Source organism: Lissotriton vulgaris, chromosome 6 (genome assembly GCF_964263255.1).
Source record: "Lissotriton vulgaris chromosome 6, aLisVul1.2, whole genome shotgun sequence".
In the NCBI taxonomy this organism is placed as follows: Eukaryota; Metazoa; Chordata; class Amphibia; order Caudata; family Salamandridae; genus Lissotriton; species Lissotriton vulgaris.
In genome coordinates this window covers 1,275,214,690-1,275,234,224 of record NC_141694.1, presented here as the reverse complement: position 1 = coordinate 1,275,234,224, position 19,535 = coordinate 1,275,214,690, and the positions used below count along the sequence as shown (strand labels likewise).

The window sequence follows — 19,535 nt, the reverse complement described above, 5'->3', positions numbered from 1 at the left end:
GAGACAGGCAATAATCCCAGAAGTCCTTCGCTAAATCCGCCAAGGCGCGGGACCGAGGACCTCCCAGGTGGTTCACATATCGGACCGCCGAAACATTGTCCATCCGGAGCAGGACACAAGCCTTGACCGAATCTTTGGTCCAACAGCGAACCGCGAAGGAGCCCGCAAGGAGCTCCAAACAATTGATATGCAATTGTTGTTCTTCTGACGACCAGGCGCCGCCGGTGGAAAAATCCCCGCACCGGGTGCCCCAGCCCGACCTGCTGGCGTCGGACTCTATAATTAAGTCCGGAGCCGACCCGAAGATCGCTCGCCCATTCCATGCCTCCATGTGAGACAGCCACCATGACATCTCCTCCTTCACTTCGTCCGTGAGGGGAACCCACTGATCGTAACACATCCCACGGCGCAAATGCTGCGCTTTCAGGCGCTGAAGAGCCCTGTAGTGCAGCGGGCCCGGGAAAATCGCCTGGATGGAGGACGACAGAAGACCCACCACCTTGGCGACATGGCGCAGTGACGTCCGATCCCTCGCGATCGTCTGCCGAAGCAGGTGCCGTATCTTTGCGACCTTCCGGCTCGGTAGGCTCAAGACCGCCTGCACCGAGTCCACCACGAAACCTAAAAAGGTGATCTGCTGAGTGGGAACCAAGACCGACTTGGAGCCGTTGACGACGAACCCCAGTCTCTGAAGCAGGCCGACCGCTTGACGCAGTTGTCCTGCCAGCACCTCCGGGCACTGCCCCATGAGGAGGATGTCGTCTAAGTAAACTATCATACGGACCCCCTGGCTTCTGAGAAACTCCACTACCGGGTGAAGGACCTTCGTGAAGCACCACGGGGCCGAAGAAAGGCCGAACGGCAGGGCGGTGAATTCGAACACCTGGCCGTCCCACAGGAATTGTAGGAAACGACGATGAGGGGGGTGGATGGGAACGACCAAGTAGGCATCCTTGAGATCCAGTCGCACCATCCAATCCCGAGGGAGGAGCACGTCCCGAAGGAGGTGGATCCCCTCCATCTTGAAGTGACGGTAGACCAACCACCCATTGAATTCCTTGAGATTGATCACAGGCCTCTTGCCCCCATCCGTCTTGTCTACCAAGAAGACGTTGCTGAGGAACCCATGCGGGTGGCGCGTTGATAGGCGGATGGCTCCCTTGCGCAGCAAGTCCGAGACCTCCCCGTCTATCAATCGCGCGTCGGAATCTGAGAAAACCATTGGGCGCGGGGGCCTCGCCTGAGTTGGCTGGTCGTGAAACTCTATATGGAAACCTCTCACAGTTTGCAAAACCCAAGCATCGGCAGTGAGCAACTCCCACTCCCCGTAAAAGCTTGCCAGCCGCCCCCCAATCGGAACTTGATCCAAGCAAAGTACACTTACCGGGGGCATTTCCTTGTCCGGACTTCTTTTGGAATCCTCTTCCACCATAGCGTTGTCCCCTCGTGGGGTAGAAATTGGTGTAGTTGGCCGAGGTCTGGTACTGACCTCTTCCGGAGCCTTGTCCACGGTTGTTGGTCTGCTGACCACGGCCGATCGCGCGGCCCCTGCCGCGACCGGCCCCTCCAGAAAAACGCTGGTGAAACACCCTCTTGATGCTGGACTGGGCCTTGTCCAGCGACGTGAACGTGTTCACGAACTTTCCAAGCTCGCGGATGAAAGGTTCACCGAAGAGGCCACCCTGGGCCACTGCACCTGCCTCCGACGAGGCCAGGTCCCCCAGCTTCGGGTCCAGTTTAATAAGGAGCGACCGCCGCCGCTCCATGGACAGGGCACAGTTGGCGTTGCCCAAGAAGACGATCACCCTCTGGGCCCAGTTGGAGAGCACCTCCGGTGAAATGGCGGTGCCATTCGCTCGAGCCTCCTCCGCCATATCGAGGATCTTCGTGGCGGGCCCGACCGCATCCAACAGCTTGTCCTGGCAGGCCCGCCAGGACCGATCGATCCCCTTCCTGGGGTCCTTCATGAATTTCGCCAGGAAGGTGGCCATCTTGGGGTCCAATTCTGGGGTCATAGCCACCTTCCCCTCCAAAGTAGGCCGAGGGCATTCCCCGCGCAGGCAACCCCTCGCCTCCTTCTCCAGGGGCTTGCGCAGCCGGCCCGCGACAAACCTCGCCACCGTCTCCCCCGGGGCCCAGGCCGCGGATCGGGGGTGGACGATCTCGTCCGGGTCCAGCATGCCCGACTCATCTCGGGGCATCTCCTTTCCCGAAGGCGCCGGGAGCCAAGACCGGGTCGACTCCCCGTCGTCATCCGTGTCCGGAGAGTCGTAGATCGGGGAAGCGGGCGCCGTTGACAGACCGCCCGAAGTGCCAGGGTCCACCAAGGGCGTCGGAGGCACCGCCGTCGCCTTGGCCAGGAAGGCGTCACGAAGACGCTCGAAGGCGCCCTTATCCACGCCTTGGGCCTCCGATGAAGGCCCCTCACCCCGGGGTCTCTTCGGAGCGGGCGGCAACCCGCCGGACTTCCCCGGGAGCTCGGGGGGCGGCGGCACCTGCGCCGCTGCCAGCTTGGCACACTCCTCTACGATGCGGGCCGAAAGGCGGTCCTCCATGGGCCCTACCACCTCCGTCACACAACGATAGATGGAGTTGTCCACCGCCTGATAAAACTCATCATCCTGCAGATAGGGGCAGGCCTCCTCATCATACTCCCCTTCCATGTCGGAACCAAGGGCAAATGCGGGGCACCCAAGAGGGCGGCAACCGAGAAAGTTCTCGAATGTGGGCAGGCCCAGCGGCTGCGATCACGTTTTGGGCCAGCTGACGTGGCAGGTGGGCTGCACCAACCCCCAAGCGCGCAGACCCTCCTCGCCGGGACCGGGTCTACGTACCCCTCAAGCGCGCTAGGCCACACACGAATAAAGAGGTGCACAGATCTCGCCCGAAGGCGATTCACGCGGTCAAACCGCCATACAGACCCCAAAGGGCGTCAATTTGTGAAGTACAGACCCGGAGCACCAGGTGTCAGAGGGGTACGCGAGGGTCGGCCCCTGCGCAAGCAGATCCCACGGCGCGGCTCCTCGCACCGCGGAGGCGCGCCGGAGGGTCGGCGAGGCGACAGGCCGCCCCCTTGCGGTCTATGTACACACCGCACACAAGTGGGAAAAAAGTCGCGTAGGAACGGCAGAACGTTCCCGCAACTAGGGGACTTTGAAAGGAAATAAACCATGCAAGGAGTCCCCAAAGACCGCAAGACACAAGCACAATACAAGAAGACAAATAGAAAAGCACTTATCTGGCTGCGGGAGCAGCGAAGAAAGAGGAGGAAGATGATGGGAAGTCCGGTTATATAGGGATGATGAACAGTGACAAAGGACTGTGGACTCTTGGGAGTTGTTGTTGATTTTTGTTGAACATTACGTCAATGCTTTATGTTTAAAGCATTTTTTGTTCTTATTATATCTTTTCCTAAGCTGCTGTGGTTTCTTTATGTTAATAAAGCGAAGGAAGATATAGCATAATCTGAAGCCTCCGGTCCTGACATAGAATCATGTTCAAGCGGTTGCATCATGGCACCTTCTTTATTCTCCGATGCTGATTAGCATCAGCAAAAAAGCATTGGCATAGCCAATATATCAAGAAAAGGCAATCTATTACCTTTGTCAAGTCCTGATTTAGGTCTAGCTTCAGAGGATCATATTTCACTGACAGGGCTTTTGTGATCATTACCAAAAACACAAAAACATACACAGGGAGGGGCTTTGGGTCATTCCCTTTCAGCCATTTGTTTGGGTCAGCACCCTTTCGCCATTGCTGTTAAAAGGTTTCGTACAAATGTTGGATCAGGGCAGCAAAGTATTTCAGTCTTAACTTTAGTAACTATTAGGTTTGTTAGTTTACTTAAAGTGTGCTTCCCATTTCTGTTCATAAACATTTTCCACGCTCATTCTAATATTGCACAATGGTTGATTTTGCTTCTCAGTGTGTAGGGAACCAAAAGTGATGTCAGAATGGTGAACCCAATTTACACATATTGTGGGATCTTACTACCACATTTCCCTCTGTACTGAGTAATGTTGCATGTGGATATGATACCACAATCCTTCTGATTTTGCACCACTTAAGCTCTTATTATGCAAGTAAAGTGCTTTCAATCAAAGATCATTCTGAGCATGAAATCTCAGAGGAATCACCTTCCCTCAGTCCGCCGAGCTACCTCCTACCTACCACATCAAATAGGTCCTTTCGTGTAGATCTCCAATGTGTAACACAACTGCTGCATCTGTCCTCTTCGTGACCTTGATGCTGTTGCACTCATGCGAACGTGGTTCTGCTCATCCAGAATCCATTATTTTACCACTAATATACAACACCATCCATCAATACAACAGAAAAAATTGTGTTGGTTGCATTTATTCACAAATGTAAACTCATTAAACTCCACTTCATTCAAATCCATCACTATGGTGATTACAAACATGATGCCTAAACCACTGAGCCTGAACATCTTATTCCGAAATTCTGGCAGCAAAAAAAGTTTTATTGATGGGTTCTTATAGCACTCATTAACTGAGGCAGTGGGTAAAATCCAAGGCACCCACACAATCTCCTCTAAAGTTTCTCATTGAACAGTGCACCTTCCATACACATAAGGGCTCTACCATGGACCGAATTTCATAAAGAAATACCACATGCAAATCTCTAGCCCTATGAAATGGGATTGGTCAGATCACTTCTTCAATCTTTTGAAATACTAAATTTAATGCCCACACCAAGCTAAACCAGATATCAACATGGTAAAGTCTAGAGACCTCACACACATTGACAAAGAGCGTTGGCAAAGCCAGCGGGTCTGACGGAATGCAAAGGCATGCAAACATAGGCATACATAAATGGTATCCAACTGCTTCAGCTGTGTTAATGTGCAACCTATCTGTTTCTGTGTATTTTATGTCTGTGTCTTGTTTTTCAATTCCCCAAGGTTGCAATGCTGGTGTTTTACAATCCCCAAGCATGTGATTCCGGTGCCTTCTAGCACTGCAAGATCGAGAAAGAAAAGAAGAGGACAGACACAGGAGGTACAGAAAAGGGTAGGTTAAACATAAGACGGTACAAATAGTCTGTTTCCAATTGTGCGTGCCTTATGTTGGCTGTAGTAGCACATAAAGTCAGGCATATTGCCTTGGCCAATGCTTATGTTTCTGTGGTTAACACCAACAGAAGCTGTACCTTTGTAATGTTTGTAAGTTGTGAGCTGTCCAAATCAGATCAAGTTAGAAAAATGTGCTACTTACACTCACATTCTAGCCATTAGGGGAGTGTGCATGTTAGTCAGTCTTAGGGTGGTCGTCCCCCAAACGTTTGCCTTCCTCCTACACATTTGGCTGATTTCATTTTTGCTGGGCTTAGGACTTGTAGTTGAGTGGCTGGTTGTCAAGGTTATTTCTTCAGTAGCCCATCTAATCCTCATGGTGACCTGTAGAGCAGACTCAAGTTCTCTTTAACGTCTCAGGGATCTTGGCCATGCATTGGGGCTGGCTACCAGTCAGGGTAGGGACAGCAGAAGTATAGCATCAGAGCAGACCAACAAAATGTCAGCAGGGCGTTTAGGCTTAGTCCTACCCGAGAGAAATTGGGAAGCACAGAAGCTTCATGCTATGGAATTCAGCAGCAGGATTCACGCAAGTCCTGAGTTCAAATTATGGAAGCTGCAGGGCAGGTCCATCTTATGTACCCAAAGCTAGGCGATCTAGGCAATGTCCCACTGCCAGGCTGTGTCCAGTGCATCTCACTAGTGTAAAAGCCAGCCACACAAGCTGAGGCAGAGCTTCTTCTCTCCCCAGGAGACCCCCTGTGAGAGTCCACATCCCAGAATTCTTCACTCCGCGTTGGAGGGAAAGTCAGACACAATATGTCTTCGATGAGCACCATTCATCCTTTCTCTCGAACCCTCCAACCGTACACCAATTAAATGTTGCCAAACATTTACTTGTGACCCTGAAGACAGGTATACTGGTTATGTCCATGAAGTTTTTTACCTTCCACACTCGGGCCGATTAGACCACTTGCACCTCAAAAAGTGTAATATGCTACCACCAGCCATGGCTTGATTTAAGGGGGGGGTCCAGATGGGCTATCACTTTGAGACTATGGGTGGGGAACCAATTGTCCCACATCAGAGTCTACCAAAACCTGCAGTTAGCTCTATTGACGGAACAGGCGCAAAGAAGGAAAGTCCGCCTCTTAGCCTGTTTCGTGGACATCAAATCTGCTTTTGACAGAGTGAGCAGGAATCACTTATGGAATAAACTTAAAAGATGGGGTATACCACATGCACTCCTCAACGCTATTGTAACCTTGCATACTGGCACCTGGACAAGAGTCAAGCTGGGAAACGGGTCGAGCACCACCGGAAATATTCCTACACAAAGTGGTCTGAAGCAAGGCTGTGTCTTGGCCCCAAGCCTTTTTAATCTGTATTTATCGGATATCGCCCGACACTTTGATAACCCAGACTGCCACCCCCGAAACTGCCCAACAAACCAGTCGCAATCCTCCAATATGCAGACGACATTGTCTTGTTAAGCCAAACCCCAATGGGACTACAAAGATCAATAAATAACCTTGCATCCTACCTGGACTCGGAACAGCTAGAGATAAACAAAGATAAAACAAAAATCGTTCGTCTGGTTGACAGCAGGAAATTAAAGTTCAAATGGAGGGTTAAGGGCGCCCATGTGGAAGAAAAAAGTTCGTATAAATATCTGGGCGTAATATTCAGGCATGGCACAAGTCGCAAAGAACACAAAATGTCCCTCAAGGCAAAGACTCAGTCCCTGATCTACGCTTATAGATCCTTGCGTAAAAAATTGGACTGCCCTAACCATTCACATTTGTTAAAAGTCATGGCTGCTCAAATCCAACCAAGTTTGTCATACGGCCTTGTCCCCTGGTGCGGCAAAGATTCGCATCTCCAGAACGAATTGCTGTCAAAAATTTATAAAGCAGTTTTTGATTTGCCAAAATATGCTTCGCCCGCCCAGGTGAGACTGGAATTTGGGCTTCAGGATCTTAAATACAGGGCAATGAGTAACTTTATTAAATTCTGCCACACCCTCCGGCTATCCGAAGCGGAAACTCTAAATAGACTCTGCTGGGACGAAGTAAGGTCACAGAATGAGCAAGATACCCCAAATTCTTGGGGGAGTTATTTGAGCTCATCTTTGGCCACTTTGGAACTCCAACCAGCTTGGGACAACAAGATGGATCGAGTGTCCTTTAATAAAACTGTGAATGTCGCAAGCAAAAAGAAATCTTTATTGGAAGATAAATTTGCGCTCACAAAGAGACGGCACGGATGGACAGTCATGAATTCATACAGGTCTCTAAAGCCACAACAACACCAGTCCTAGTTCTTATGGCAATATTCATTTACTGGACTGTAAACATCCATGGTCGAAATTCGTTATCCAAGGGATCTCTTTAGTCTCAAGATAATCCTAAGATGTTTCAATCTACTGCCTCTTTAAAACAACAACCTCTCTGATATATACAGACAGTACAGCACAAACAAAAAATGTGTGAAAAGCGAGATGGCACCTCACGGGCGCACCACCAATGGGACCCCTGGTTGGTACTCACCAGGATGGCCCTGTTCTCATCATCGGTGCCATCAAGCTAAAACGAAAACGTGTCTCGAACCCCAAAAATAAAAAGGACAGTGGATGGTGCAGTGGACACAACTTATATGTGACACAACTAACAACATGTAACACTTAACATATAAGTCACTGTGCAACTAGGACAATAAACTTTACTTTCGTTCCTTTCTTTGTTGCAAAACAGTGAACACACATATACTAAAAAAGGAGAGAGTAAATACTACCTATCGATTCACTCTCTACTTACAGCCGACATGTTTCATTGCCTTGGTTTCTATCAGGCAATTTCTTCAGGGCAATTCACTTTTAATGCCACTGCAAGAGACACTGAATCTTGGGTGCCTGTATGCAGTTTTGCCTCTCATACCAGTCATGAAGTTATGCTAATTCGGAATCCAGCTCCCTTAGGTGAGCATGGTCCTTACTCCCCGTTTGAGAAAGTTACGGTGTCAGAGTAGCGGTCGGCGTCCTCTCAACCCTCCGCTACTCTGACACCGTAACTTTCTCAAACGGGGAGTAAGGACCATGCTCACCTAAGGGAGCTGGATTCCGAATTAGCATAACTTCATGACTGGTATGAGAGGCAAAACTGCATACAGGCACCCAAGATTCAGTGTCTCTTGCAGTGGCATTAAAAGTGAATTGCCCTGAAGAAATTGCCTGATAGAAACCAAGGCAATGAAACATGTCGGCTGTAAGTAGAGAGTGAATCGATAGGTAGTATTTACTCTCTCCTTTTTTAGTATATGTGTGTTCACTGTTTTGCAACAAAGAAAGGAACGAAAGTAAAGTTTATTGTCCTAGTTGCACAGTGACTTATATGTTAAGTGTTACATGTTGTTAGTTGTGTCACATATAAGTTGTGTCCACTGCACCATCCACTGTCCTTTTTATTTTTGGGGTTCGAGACACGTTTTCGTTTTAGCTTGATGGCACCGATGATGAGAACAGGGCCATCCTGGTGAGTACCAACCAGGGGCCCCATTGGTGGTGCGCCCGTGAGGTGCCATCTCGCTTTTCACACATTTTTTGTTTGTGCTGTACTGTCTGTATATATCAGAGAGGTTGTTGTTTTAAAGAGGCAGTAGATTGAAACATCTTAGGATTATCTTGAGACTAAAGAGATCCCTTGGATAACGAATTTCGACCATGGATGTTTACAGTCCAGTAAATGAATATTGCCATAAGAACTAGGACTGGTGTTGTTGATTAGCTTACAGAGTGGAGGGCGTCCTAGTTCTGTTTGTCTTTCCCTCTAGACTCCTATTTTTGTAGTGCTCTAAAGCCACAAGCCTACTTATCTGCCCATTTTAGTTCCTATTTAAAGATGTGCTTTTTAAAGTTCAGGATGGGGGTGTATGTCTCTAAGGATTTACCCCCCTCTTGGGTGACAGGTTTTAACTCAGAACGTTGTCGCTTATGTGGATTCCAAAAGGAAACCTTGGCCCATTTGTTGTGCGCCTGTCCTGCCATGTTGACCCAAAGGAGACAATACCTAAAGGCGATCTTTATCAATCTGAACATTCGCTTTAGCAGGCAAGCAGTGATAAGCTGACTGGAGGGCTCGTCATGCATCTTGTCTTGCCGAGGAGTTAAGTTTATGAGATTAGTCAACAGCTGTCTATTGCAAGCGGATGATCTTTAACCATAATTGCATGTATCCCCATACTTTTAATCTGGTTGGTATATAATTTTAACTTTTTGGCTGTAATCTGATCTAAACATAGTTTTAGAATGATTTTATAATAACAGAATTTTATACACTTGAAATGTATGAGAGAAAGAGTACGGATGTAAAATGAGCACTTGCATAATGATATTTCTTGCTGTTCGAGTTTATGAATCTAACTTATTTTATGTAGGGGGGATTGTGATGATTTTAATTAATCAAGCAATAAACTTTAACTTGAACTTGAAACTGCAGTTTTGGTGGTTGTCTAGAGATACAGAGCAATAAACACAATACCAAGAATAAAAAAAGTCCAAGTGAAACTTTAAGTACTTAGGTGAAATAGACATGGCACACTTGCACAATGTGTCACAGACTTTGTCTTCTCACAGATCTTCACATGCCATGGTGGGGCCCAGCTATTTCCGAGGCATTGCACCAGGTTATAAATATTAGTTGGCACTGCTTTTTTGTGATCTCTTAATGCAAAATATATTTTAAAAAAGAATGTATTGCCATGAATGTATTTCTTGGGACTCCTTTTACATAGATGCTAGGCTTTCACTGGATTTATTACCACATGCTATTGTTTGAATAGATACTATGTCACATGTGCGTGATCAGTTGTGCAAACCATTCCAACAACTATTTACCCTGGAAGTAATGCATTTTCATTTTTTTTTTTCTTGTATCCTCTTTTTATTTGTGAAGATTATTCCGCTGGAACTGTTTCTGAAAATGACAGTTTCAAGTAAGTTGGCTACGTATCGTTTGCCACCACTACCAACCGTTGGAGAAATCATAAAATTATTTAATCTCCGAGCTCAGAAGCAGCTATCACAAAATTTTCTGCTGGATTTGAGACTTACAGGTTAGTGATTTAAAAGATTACTCTCCAAACCTGTGTTGCCTGTTGGTTATTGTGAACGATAAGGAGGGCGACAAGAGCTATGTAATGTCTTGCTTGGCTTAGTGTATCCGAATACAGAGTAAGGTTTTGTGTAGTATACTAATTGCGATTATTGGATGCTAGAGCAGTGTAGTCATCTCAAAAAGCCAGCCACAATATTTTCTTTGTGACAGCAACAATCAATTAGCTAGTTTTTGGGTTCCATCTCTATTTCATATTTTTTGTTGGCTAAAATTATTTCACTAAGCCACTTGCTTGTCCTTTATGAGATGTAACAGTGGCAACTACAATAAAGCAAACCATGTTTTTTCAGTGCCGCACCCAAGTTCTCAAACTCTGTTCCTCTCCTTTGCCCCCACTCAAATCAGATCATCCCATTTTCTTATTCTATAATAATCTAAAATTCGTTCTTTTATCAACACAGTGAGCAACTGCTCTGTAACGTGATCTGTGTTCCTTGGTCATTAACTTTTCGTTCTATTTTAATATTCATGTTGCACCCCGATTACTTATCGTACTCATCACATACTACTTCCTGCACTCATAAATGCCTTTGTGAATCAGCCCACAAGCCCACAGCAGAAAGTAGGCCTAACTTAAGCCTCCTAGGTTCTCCTTATAAAAGTGTATGAACAGCCGCATCTACAGTAGATTTAAATAGTGTTACACATTCTATATAAAGCCATTGCCCATTCTAAGAATACGGTTTTCAAACTTTGACCAAAAACCTGGAAATCCATATTCCCGAAAGTGAGAAAAATGTACTTGTTGCCTTTTGCGGCATGAATAACATTCAAAATAGGTTAATGAGTGCAAGTAAACTCAGTCTTCATGCTACTTGAAACAAGACCTTGTTCTACAAACTAGCATTCACATTTTCTTGGCTTCAAATGTTACTTTGATCATTACAGAACCTTTCATTTCATCTAAGAGAAGAACAAAGACATTTGCTTGCTATATTAATTTGTTATGGAACTCTACCTACTGCAGTAAAGACATATGGAAGACCTACATCTAATTCAGAATTCTGCTGACAGACTAATACAACCATTGGCAGAGTTAATAGGTCTTGCATTGGCTGCAGACATTTAGCTTTGTCAATGTGAACAGTTTTTGCAAAATTGTGGCAGGCAACTACTTTTTGTGCATTGGAAGGAAGGAAACCCCGCAAGACAACAGCAGCGGACCGGAGTGCTACTAACAGAGGTGCTGAGGAGCTGTTGGCCATCACTGCATATTGGCCCCTCCTCCTGGGCTCAGTGTGGGCTGTGTTGGAACCGGGCGCACAGAAATAACTTTGCGGGAGTGAGGAGGCCCAGGCCCAGCGGCCAAAACGAGCAGATCATTTGATGTAAAAGTGCGATCTGAGCGACCAAGACTCTGAATATTGCCTGATACACTGGAATAGACTCTGGGTGCAGCGCCAGTCTCACTCTACCCCCCCCTTTCAAAAAGGCTACTGCAGACTACATGCCACAAACCGTGAGTAAGGTGGCCGGATGGGCACAGCATGATCACTACCCTGCCCTGATTGAGCACATGCCTGCGATCACGAAACTCGGCCTACAATACCCCACTCTTTCCATAGAGGCTTTGGGAAACTACGTAGAGGCTAGGGGTCTGAAAAAAATGGGTGGTGCTTGCCAGAGCCTAGGGATTAAGTTCCTGAATTGAGCGGACGGACATACAGTGTGAGAGTGATACTTTAGGTAGCGAGCACACGACCAGCAGAACCCACGCTATACTGAGCCGGGTATAATATGGGGCTCACCAGAGGGAAGCAAATGGAGCCCCTGGTCACAGGAGGGGACGAGCACAATGAGCAGGATGATGTCCTCAGTGCCCCTGACCCAAGCTGTATCCACCAACAGCTGAGGGAGGTAATATCAAACTGAATGTAATATTTACAGGAGGTGTGCGAATCCAGAAAGGCAATTGAACAGCAAGTGAGTGCCCTCACTATAGGCTTTATACTTCTAAAGGCTGATCATACCAAACTAGCAGAAATGTTCCACACTAACAAAATGCACATTGCAGAGAGATTACCACAGCACAAAACCCACTCAGCGCAAATTGAACAACTACAATGACAACTCTCGGTCTGCAGGATAGGGTGGATGATGCTGAAGGAAGGGCTTGACGCAACAATGTTCAGATAGTAGGACTACCAGAATACAGTGAGGGGTCCAACCCCACTCAATAGGTAGAGCAATGGCTAAGAGACACGGTTGCGCCAGAGACCCTCACTGAACTTTTTAGCGTGGAACGAGCGCACAGGATACCGTCGAGATGCCCCATCCCCTAGTGACCCACCCAGACCAATAATAGAACGCATCCTCAATTTCAAAGACCAGAACACCCTGCTCCGCTCGGCCCGGGAGTGGGCCCAGATTCATTTTGAGAACAAGCGCATATCTCGGTACCCAGACTTTACAATGTCAGTGCGAAAACTGAGAGCATTGTTCCAGGTCGTTGAAAAACAACTCGGAGGTAATAACTTGAAATATGCCCTCCTCTTCACTGCCAGGCTAAAGGTGATACATGAACCAAAATCCCACTTTTTTGACCGCCCGGAGTAGGCGGAGGAATGGATAGAAGTAACACTGTCACCTGGCCCATCACAAAACTCATCACAAGCTACAACACTCAAACAGCGCAAATCCCAAAAGGCTGGACAAGGTAAATCAGACCCCAAGACACCGCCTCGGCAGGAAAGTTCGATGAGCCCCTCCCAGGAGCCAATACTACAGGGTCAGTAGTCGGCGATATTAGAGGCGACGGCATTAAATGAACAAGATGCACACTTGTCTGCAGGATCACTTGACTCTTCAGAGGACTCTACAATACACTCAGACTCAGACAACAGTCTGGCCCTCTTTCTCTGTCACCCCACAGATAGTAAACGACTACTCGGGCTGATGTATTGGGTTTGTATGCACATGTCCAGGGGATAATTGAATTGATAAATGTAGTCAAATTGTGCCCTATTGTATACATTGTAATAGCAATACTAATTCATATGTTATTTTTGGGCCTGTGCTAGGGTTGTGACACTAAATGTGCTGTATTTCACCCCTATATTTACTTCTGAATATGGTTCCCACCCTCCCCAATGTAATTGCAGCTCTGTACCAATTGTTAGACTTTATAATTGTTCTTCATAATATAGTTTTGTCCTCTACTGTTTTATGGGGGATCCTTGTATTGGGGTTCAATATAGTTTTGGGTAGACTTCATGTAGATACAGTACCAACAACCTGAGGGCGCACGCGTGCAGGACACCTATAACACCCCATGACACGTCATGGCTCACACCGGAAGGTGCAAGATTTTGGACGTGGAATGTTAGAGGAATGGGGTCTGTACACAAGAGGCATAGGGTCTATGCTCAATTAACTAGGATGAAGTCTCACATCGAACTATGATGCTTAATATTTCTGTTAAATTCGAATTGGGACATGAAACACAAAGGCTAGATTTTACTGCCATGTGCCATGTTTACAGCTATCTCGAATTAACTTTGCAAAGGCACAGTTGATTTGCCTTCTCTATAATCCTTCCATGCAATTGTTAAGTCATAGTATATTCATGCTTTGTTCTATGTAGGATATATGTATTGAAATATCTGTTCTCTTTTTACAACTAAAGTGAAATTAGTGAAATGTTTTTATGATGTATTTTATTGATCGATTTGAGACTGAGATTTTTTTATCAGTATGTTTCATTAAATGTATATTTTTGTAATCATTGTTTCTCTGTATTACTTATGGAGGTGTTCCAAGTAGAAAATATATCTGAGTGACTGTAGTGTGAGTGATTGGAGTAAACTGAAAGTGGTGAGTCCAAAGGGAATTTTTTTATTTGCTTGTCACATCGAACTAATACAGGAGACGCACCTCACTCACTCTGAAGCTGACAAATTAAGGAAAAAATGGCGGGGGTAATTATACTGTACATCTTATTCCGCATTTGCAAGGGGAACCGCTCGCTATATGGATAAGGAACAGCACCCCGTTTGTAGTCCTGGAACAGAGAATTGGCATTAATGGTAGGTATGTGATGCTCCGATGCACTCTAGTTGGGGAATACTTAGTACTCTGCAGCATATATGCCCCTAACACAGATGAGGATAAGTTCTTGGAATCACTAAATACGGTGTTGGCAGATTGGGAAGGGTGTCCCTGGGTAGTAGGCAGGGACTTCAATTCAGTACTGAACATAGATCTAGACCGCTCCCATCCTCCTATATTGGGGGGTTGCAGCAGGAAACAAGCAGAAGGATTAGAGGACTGGGGAACAGGATGGATGCTTGGGGACGTCTGGCCTTAGTAGCATCTCTGTTAAAACCAGGTAGAGACCCCAGGGACATGTCTAGTTATCGCCCCCTTTCTCTATTAAATACGATCTATAAGATCCTCAGCAAAATTATTCTGGCCCGTAGATTACATCCATATCTAACACAATTAATACACGTGTGGCTTTGTCCCGGGCAGGAGTACATCCTTCAATACTAAGTGCCTATACCAGATACTCACCTTGATGCTGGCAGATGAAGCAGAGGCAGGTGGTATCTCACTAGATATGAGACAGGCGTTAGATACCCTACACTGGAGCTATATGTTACAAGCCCTATCACTATTCGGAATACCAGACGAATGGGTGACTGGGTCAGGATATTATATACAGAACCTACTGCCCCGGCCCAAACAGGGGCCCTTATCTCCAGGCCTATCCTATAGCCAGAGGTATGAGACAGGGATGCCCCCTTTCGCCCCTGCTATTTGTACTGGCGCTCAAACCACTAGCCACTTAGATACATGCAGTGGCAAGAGAAAGAGGAACCATACTGGGAACCACCACTCATACTCTCTCCGCGTATGCGGATAACATCATACTTTATCTCAACAATCTTTGGGGTCCCAACGATTACCTCCTCACCTTCTTCTGGCAATTCCAGACACTCTCTGGCCTGTTGATCAATGAATCCAAATTGTATGCTTATTACTTTAAGGACTCAGCTTGTATAGAACCCATTCACTTTGGCCAGTGGACGTTCCCCGTTGCACCTGTCACATTTAAATATCTAGGCATTCAGATATATAGAGAACCGCAGGATCTGATAGACTGTAATCTGGGACGTGCGATAAAGGCACTTGAAACCCAAATAGTGTTCTGGACCTCACTGCCGCTCTCTGTAGCAAAATGGTTATGCTACACAGATTGTTTTACTATTTCACTAATCTGCCGATATTAATCCCGCCACACATATTCAAAACACTAAATCCGCTACTTTCCGAATTAACCGGGGCAGAGGGCGTAGAAGAGTAGGACAACCGAAACTACAGCTGGGTACAGACCGAGGGGGCCTAGCGTTCCTGACTTTCAGGCATACTGCAGGGGCAGCCTTAGGCATGTGCAAGCTGTGCACCTGCACAGGGCCTCCAAACCCCAGGGGCCACCACACCAATATATATCCTTAATATAATAATCCTCTGAGGATAGATACATATTTGCGTGGCGGCCCCCTGGCAGGGATTTGGCGGCCTCCTGCTCTGTTCCACTTCCAAACAACCTGACCCCCCCCCCATCTTCACTGGCCTCCACGCTCCACCCCGCCCGGACCCCCTCTTCCGGGGCCTCCTACCTACGCTCCCTGCCCAGGGCCACCATGAGCCTAGAGCCGCCCCTGCATACTGAAATGCCAGTCAACTCCAGTGGCTCTCCTACTGGATAGTTGGTTGTAGCTTGCAAGAAATAGGTATATCAAAAAAGGAATGGGAGACGGTAGTACTCCATACCCTACTGCTACTGGGAAAGAGGCCTCTAGTCCTGGCACCGCCACTATTGAAAGTGGCTGTCTCATACTGGAAGAGGGCCATACAGGACACAGGAGAGCTGACTCCCTACGCCCCTAATATCCCGCAACTGGGGACTCCTGCACCATCTAGAATAGTTTCTACGCGATGCCTGAGTAAGTGGTCAGACAAGGGAATGAATACGGTGGGGATGTTGTTTGCAGAGCACATGCCCATGAACCATGACAATATGTCTGAGAGTAAGGGGTTCCCAACACATTATATATCCCCATTGCTAGTATTAGCAGATATGTGAGACGTACCTGGTCGCCTAATGGTACAGAACCCAAGACGCATGAACTTGTTCACATGCTGTACTTAATGGGAAATGGGGGACATTTGACTAGATGGATATGCAGAAGTATCCGTACACATGCAGCTGTCCCACTCCTGGAGCTCAGGAATAAGGGGGCTAGAGATATTGGACATTAACTATGGGACAAGAAATGGGAACTAGTGATAGAATACCCCAAGAAAGTGTCCCAGAACCCTAAGTTTAAACGATGATCCAACTAATGCTGGTACACAGAGCACACCTGACACCTCACAAACTGAGCAAAATGTTCCCTGGCGCAGCAGGTACATGTCCTAGATGCCACACACAGTCGGCTGACTTATTACACATGCTATGGACATGTTCAAAACTAATATCCTTCTGGGTGACTGTACATAAACTCCTCCCTGAAGTTGCAACTGGAACAGGGGGAGATTCGATAGAACGTTGGATCCTTGTATTAGACAAAAAGGGTAAGACACAGGGAATGCAAACCAGATTTGCCAATCTGATACTAATATTGCCGAAACACTCAATCACAATGATATGGAAGTCTGTCAAGCCTCCATCTGCATTGGCTTGGCATTATGAGGTGGTCAGATGGGGGAGAAGAAAACAAAGGATGGAGGAAGAATCAGATTTCCTTAAAGTGGGATGCTCTACTAGAATTGTTTGTTTCTGCTGAACCTTCTCTGCAATAAATACGAAGTAACATTTAAGCATTTTAACTACGCTCAGTATCCAACAGGCACAGACCACACACAGAACAAGTGAAATTGTAGGTTGAGTACTTGACACAATGGGAAAAGTTGTGTATGACCCAATCTATAAGTCGTGATAACACAGAAGTGAGCCTGGGAAGGTAAGGGGAGGGGATCAGATAATTAATCGATGCAGGGTGGGGGGGGGGGGTGGCTTTTGTTTTCTGGCTGGTATTTCCTGATTTTATATACAGTGTTGTTACCTTGCTGATAACTACTTAGATGTAAATGTATGATGCTAACACTATGTTCTTGTTGATATATATGAATATGTTGGTTTATTCCCTTAAATCCAATAAAAAATGTATTAAAAAAATTTGTTTCTGTCTAGCAACTCTGTGCTTTGACTGGCTAAGATAAACAAAGACTGTAGGAAACCATGAGTTTAGGGCTTGGCTAAGCAAGATGGTACTTTTGCTGAGCTCTGGTTGGCTACCCTGATAATCCTACATCATCTTTCTTAAAGAAAGCAGTACTCCCACCAGTGAAGCAGAGAAAAGTTCTATGTAGCAAGATGACCCGTATGAGAGCAAAACCATGCACAAAAACATTGACAGAAGACCAATTTCAGCTGGGAAGATGGCACAGTGTTGTACCAGATGATCAGTGCACACCAGCAGCATCTATGGTGACCTCAGGACCTTGTGAATAGAGCACAAGGATCTACATGCTTTAAGCCTTGGGAAAAAAAACCGGTTTGCATGCCACCAAGAAGTGAAACACATGTTGGCTACTTTGATTTATTAACTGAGGCGAATTACAGCTGAACTTGACTTGTCACTCCAGAAGGAACATGAAAAAACAGGATTTTGTAACAGAACAAGACAATATTTGATTTAATATTGCTGAAATTTACTAGAGTATTTGACTGATAACCAGCGAGATGTATGATAAGATACGTCCTGTGGTTGTTAAAAATAAAAACTAAAAAAAACAAAATAAGTAAAAAACAACTGGATTTGTGAGTTTTTGGGGAAAAGTTGTACTGAAGATTCTATTTGCATTTCCCTCATAAACATATATTCTTATGAGTATAATCGATACTTGATGTTATAACTGAACAACTACAGACTGTGCCATTAGGACAACACAAAAAGTGCAATAACTTTGGGAAACAAACACTAACTAAAGTTTATTCACAATATAATCAAGAGGAGGAGTTAGCCTAACACTGATAAGATTGTTATAGCTTTCCCCTGTTAAACAGTTGATATGAAATACAAAAAGTATTGTAAATTAGGATAGCGTGAGTTGGGGCTGTGCTTATATGTACTACTTAATGCACTCCCCATCTCCTGCCCCAACCTGAACTTCAGTTGATTGACAGGACCAAAAGCAGCGTAGAAATCACCGGGAACAAAGAAAAAACAGATTGGAGAAGTTTTTTTTTACCTAACCAGCACTAGCACAATTAGACCAAACCGGCTGAATCCCACATCAGCAAAGAGAACCTTTCAAGAGCTGGAACAAGCTCTAAAAACAGAGACTTCAAAGTGGTGGGAAGCACATCTCTTAAAAAGTACTTAGGGCGGACCGTATCCCAAGAGGCCTTTGAATTCTAATATTCCCACCCACATACACATCACCGGACAATGTAAACAAAATGGGAGGACAACTTACGTACTGCATCAAACAATATGATCAGACAATTAATCGCCATAGCACAGGAGGAATACGAATAACACAAGATAATAGTGGATACTCTCACTAAAAGAATTGAGGAAGCAAACCAGGGAGAAATTACAATAAGAATTATGATATTCTGAATAAAGTTATAGATGAATATGAGAAATACATAATTAAGAGGAAGAAAAGGAAATTTCACCAACAACTAGTAAACTATCAACTGGCACACGTTTACCCTTTTCCAAAGAAATATGACAATGTAAATACCCAAACTGAACTACCAAATACATTATTGTGTTTTTATCTAGGAACCTAAATCGATATTTCATGCCCTTGTACGGTTATAATCAATAATATCCCTATAATGGCATAGGAATCATATCCATAGTTGTAACCCATGCAGACACATTAAGCAAGGCTACTTCCCCGGACTCCTAGAAAGCACAACGAGTTCTCTAAACAAACCAAACCTCCAGCAACCTGGGAAATCCCCATTTGCTTTTGTTTTGATTTCCTAGAACTCCTGTGAAGCACTGTAAGAACGGCCAGTTCTTAGTGACATCTTTATTGACGTGTTATGTCCAACCTTACGTTAAAACCCGGCACCTTTCAGGTATAAATATACCAATGTTGCCTTAAGCAAACACACGGTGGTGGTTTTGGAGCCGAGCAGCTATCTATTTGCCCGAGAGCCCAGCTGATGCGAGAGCCCACGGATGCTACCCCTCCTTTTTGACGCACTGAGAGAGACGCTGTCTTTTCTCCTGCCGAGAAATCCAGCTCCGGTGTTCTCAGCCGCCTTCGCGGGCTGCTGGGATATCGAGTCCTGAAAGAGA

General features: G+C 45.9%; 1 protein-coding gene across 1 annotated transcript in view; it reads left to right on the top strand.

The window, feature by feature from the left end:
• Positions 1-19,535, top strand: part of TFB1M (transcription factor B1, mitochondrial) — a 500,646-nt gene that overhangs the window by 50,321 nt on the left and 430,790 nt on the right. Inside the window, exons 2-3 of the mRNA XM_086927399.1 lie at positions 4,925-5,033; positions 9,985-10,144. Of these exons, the coding sequence (XP_086783525.1) occupies positions 10,012-10,144 (133 nt within the window). The 5' untranslated portion in view covers positions 4,925-5,033; positions 9,985-10,011. The remainder of the gene's footprint in view (positions 1-4,924; positions 5,034-9,984; positions 10,145-19,535) is intronic.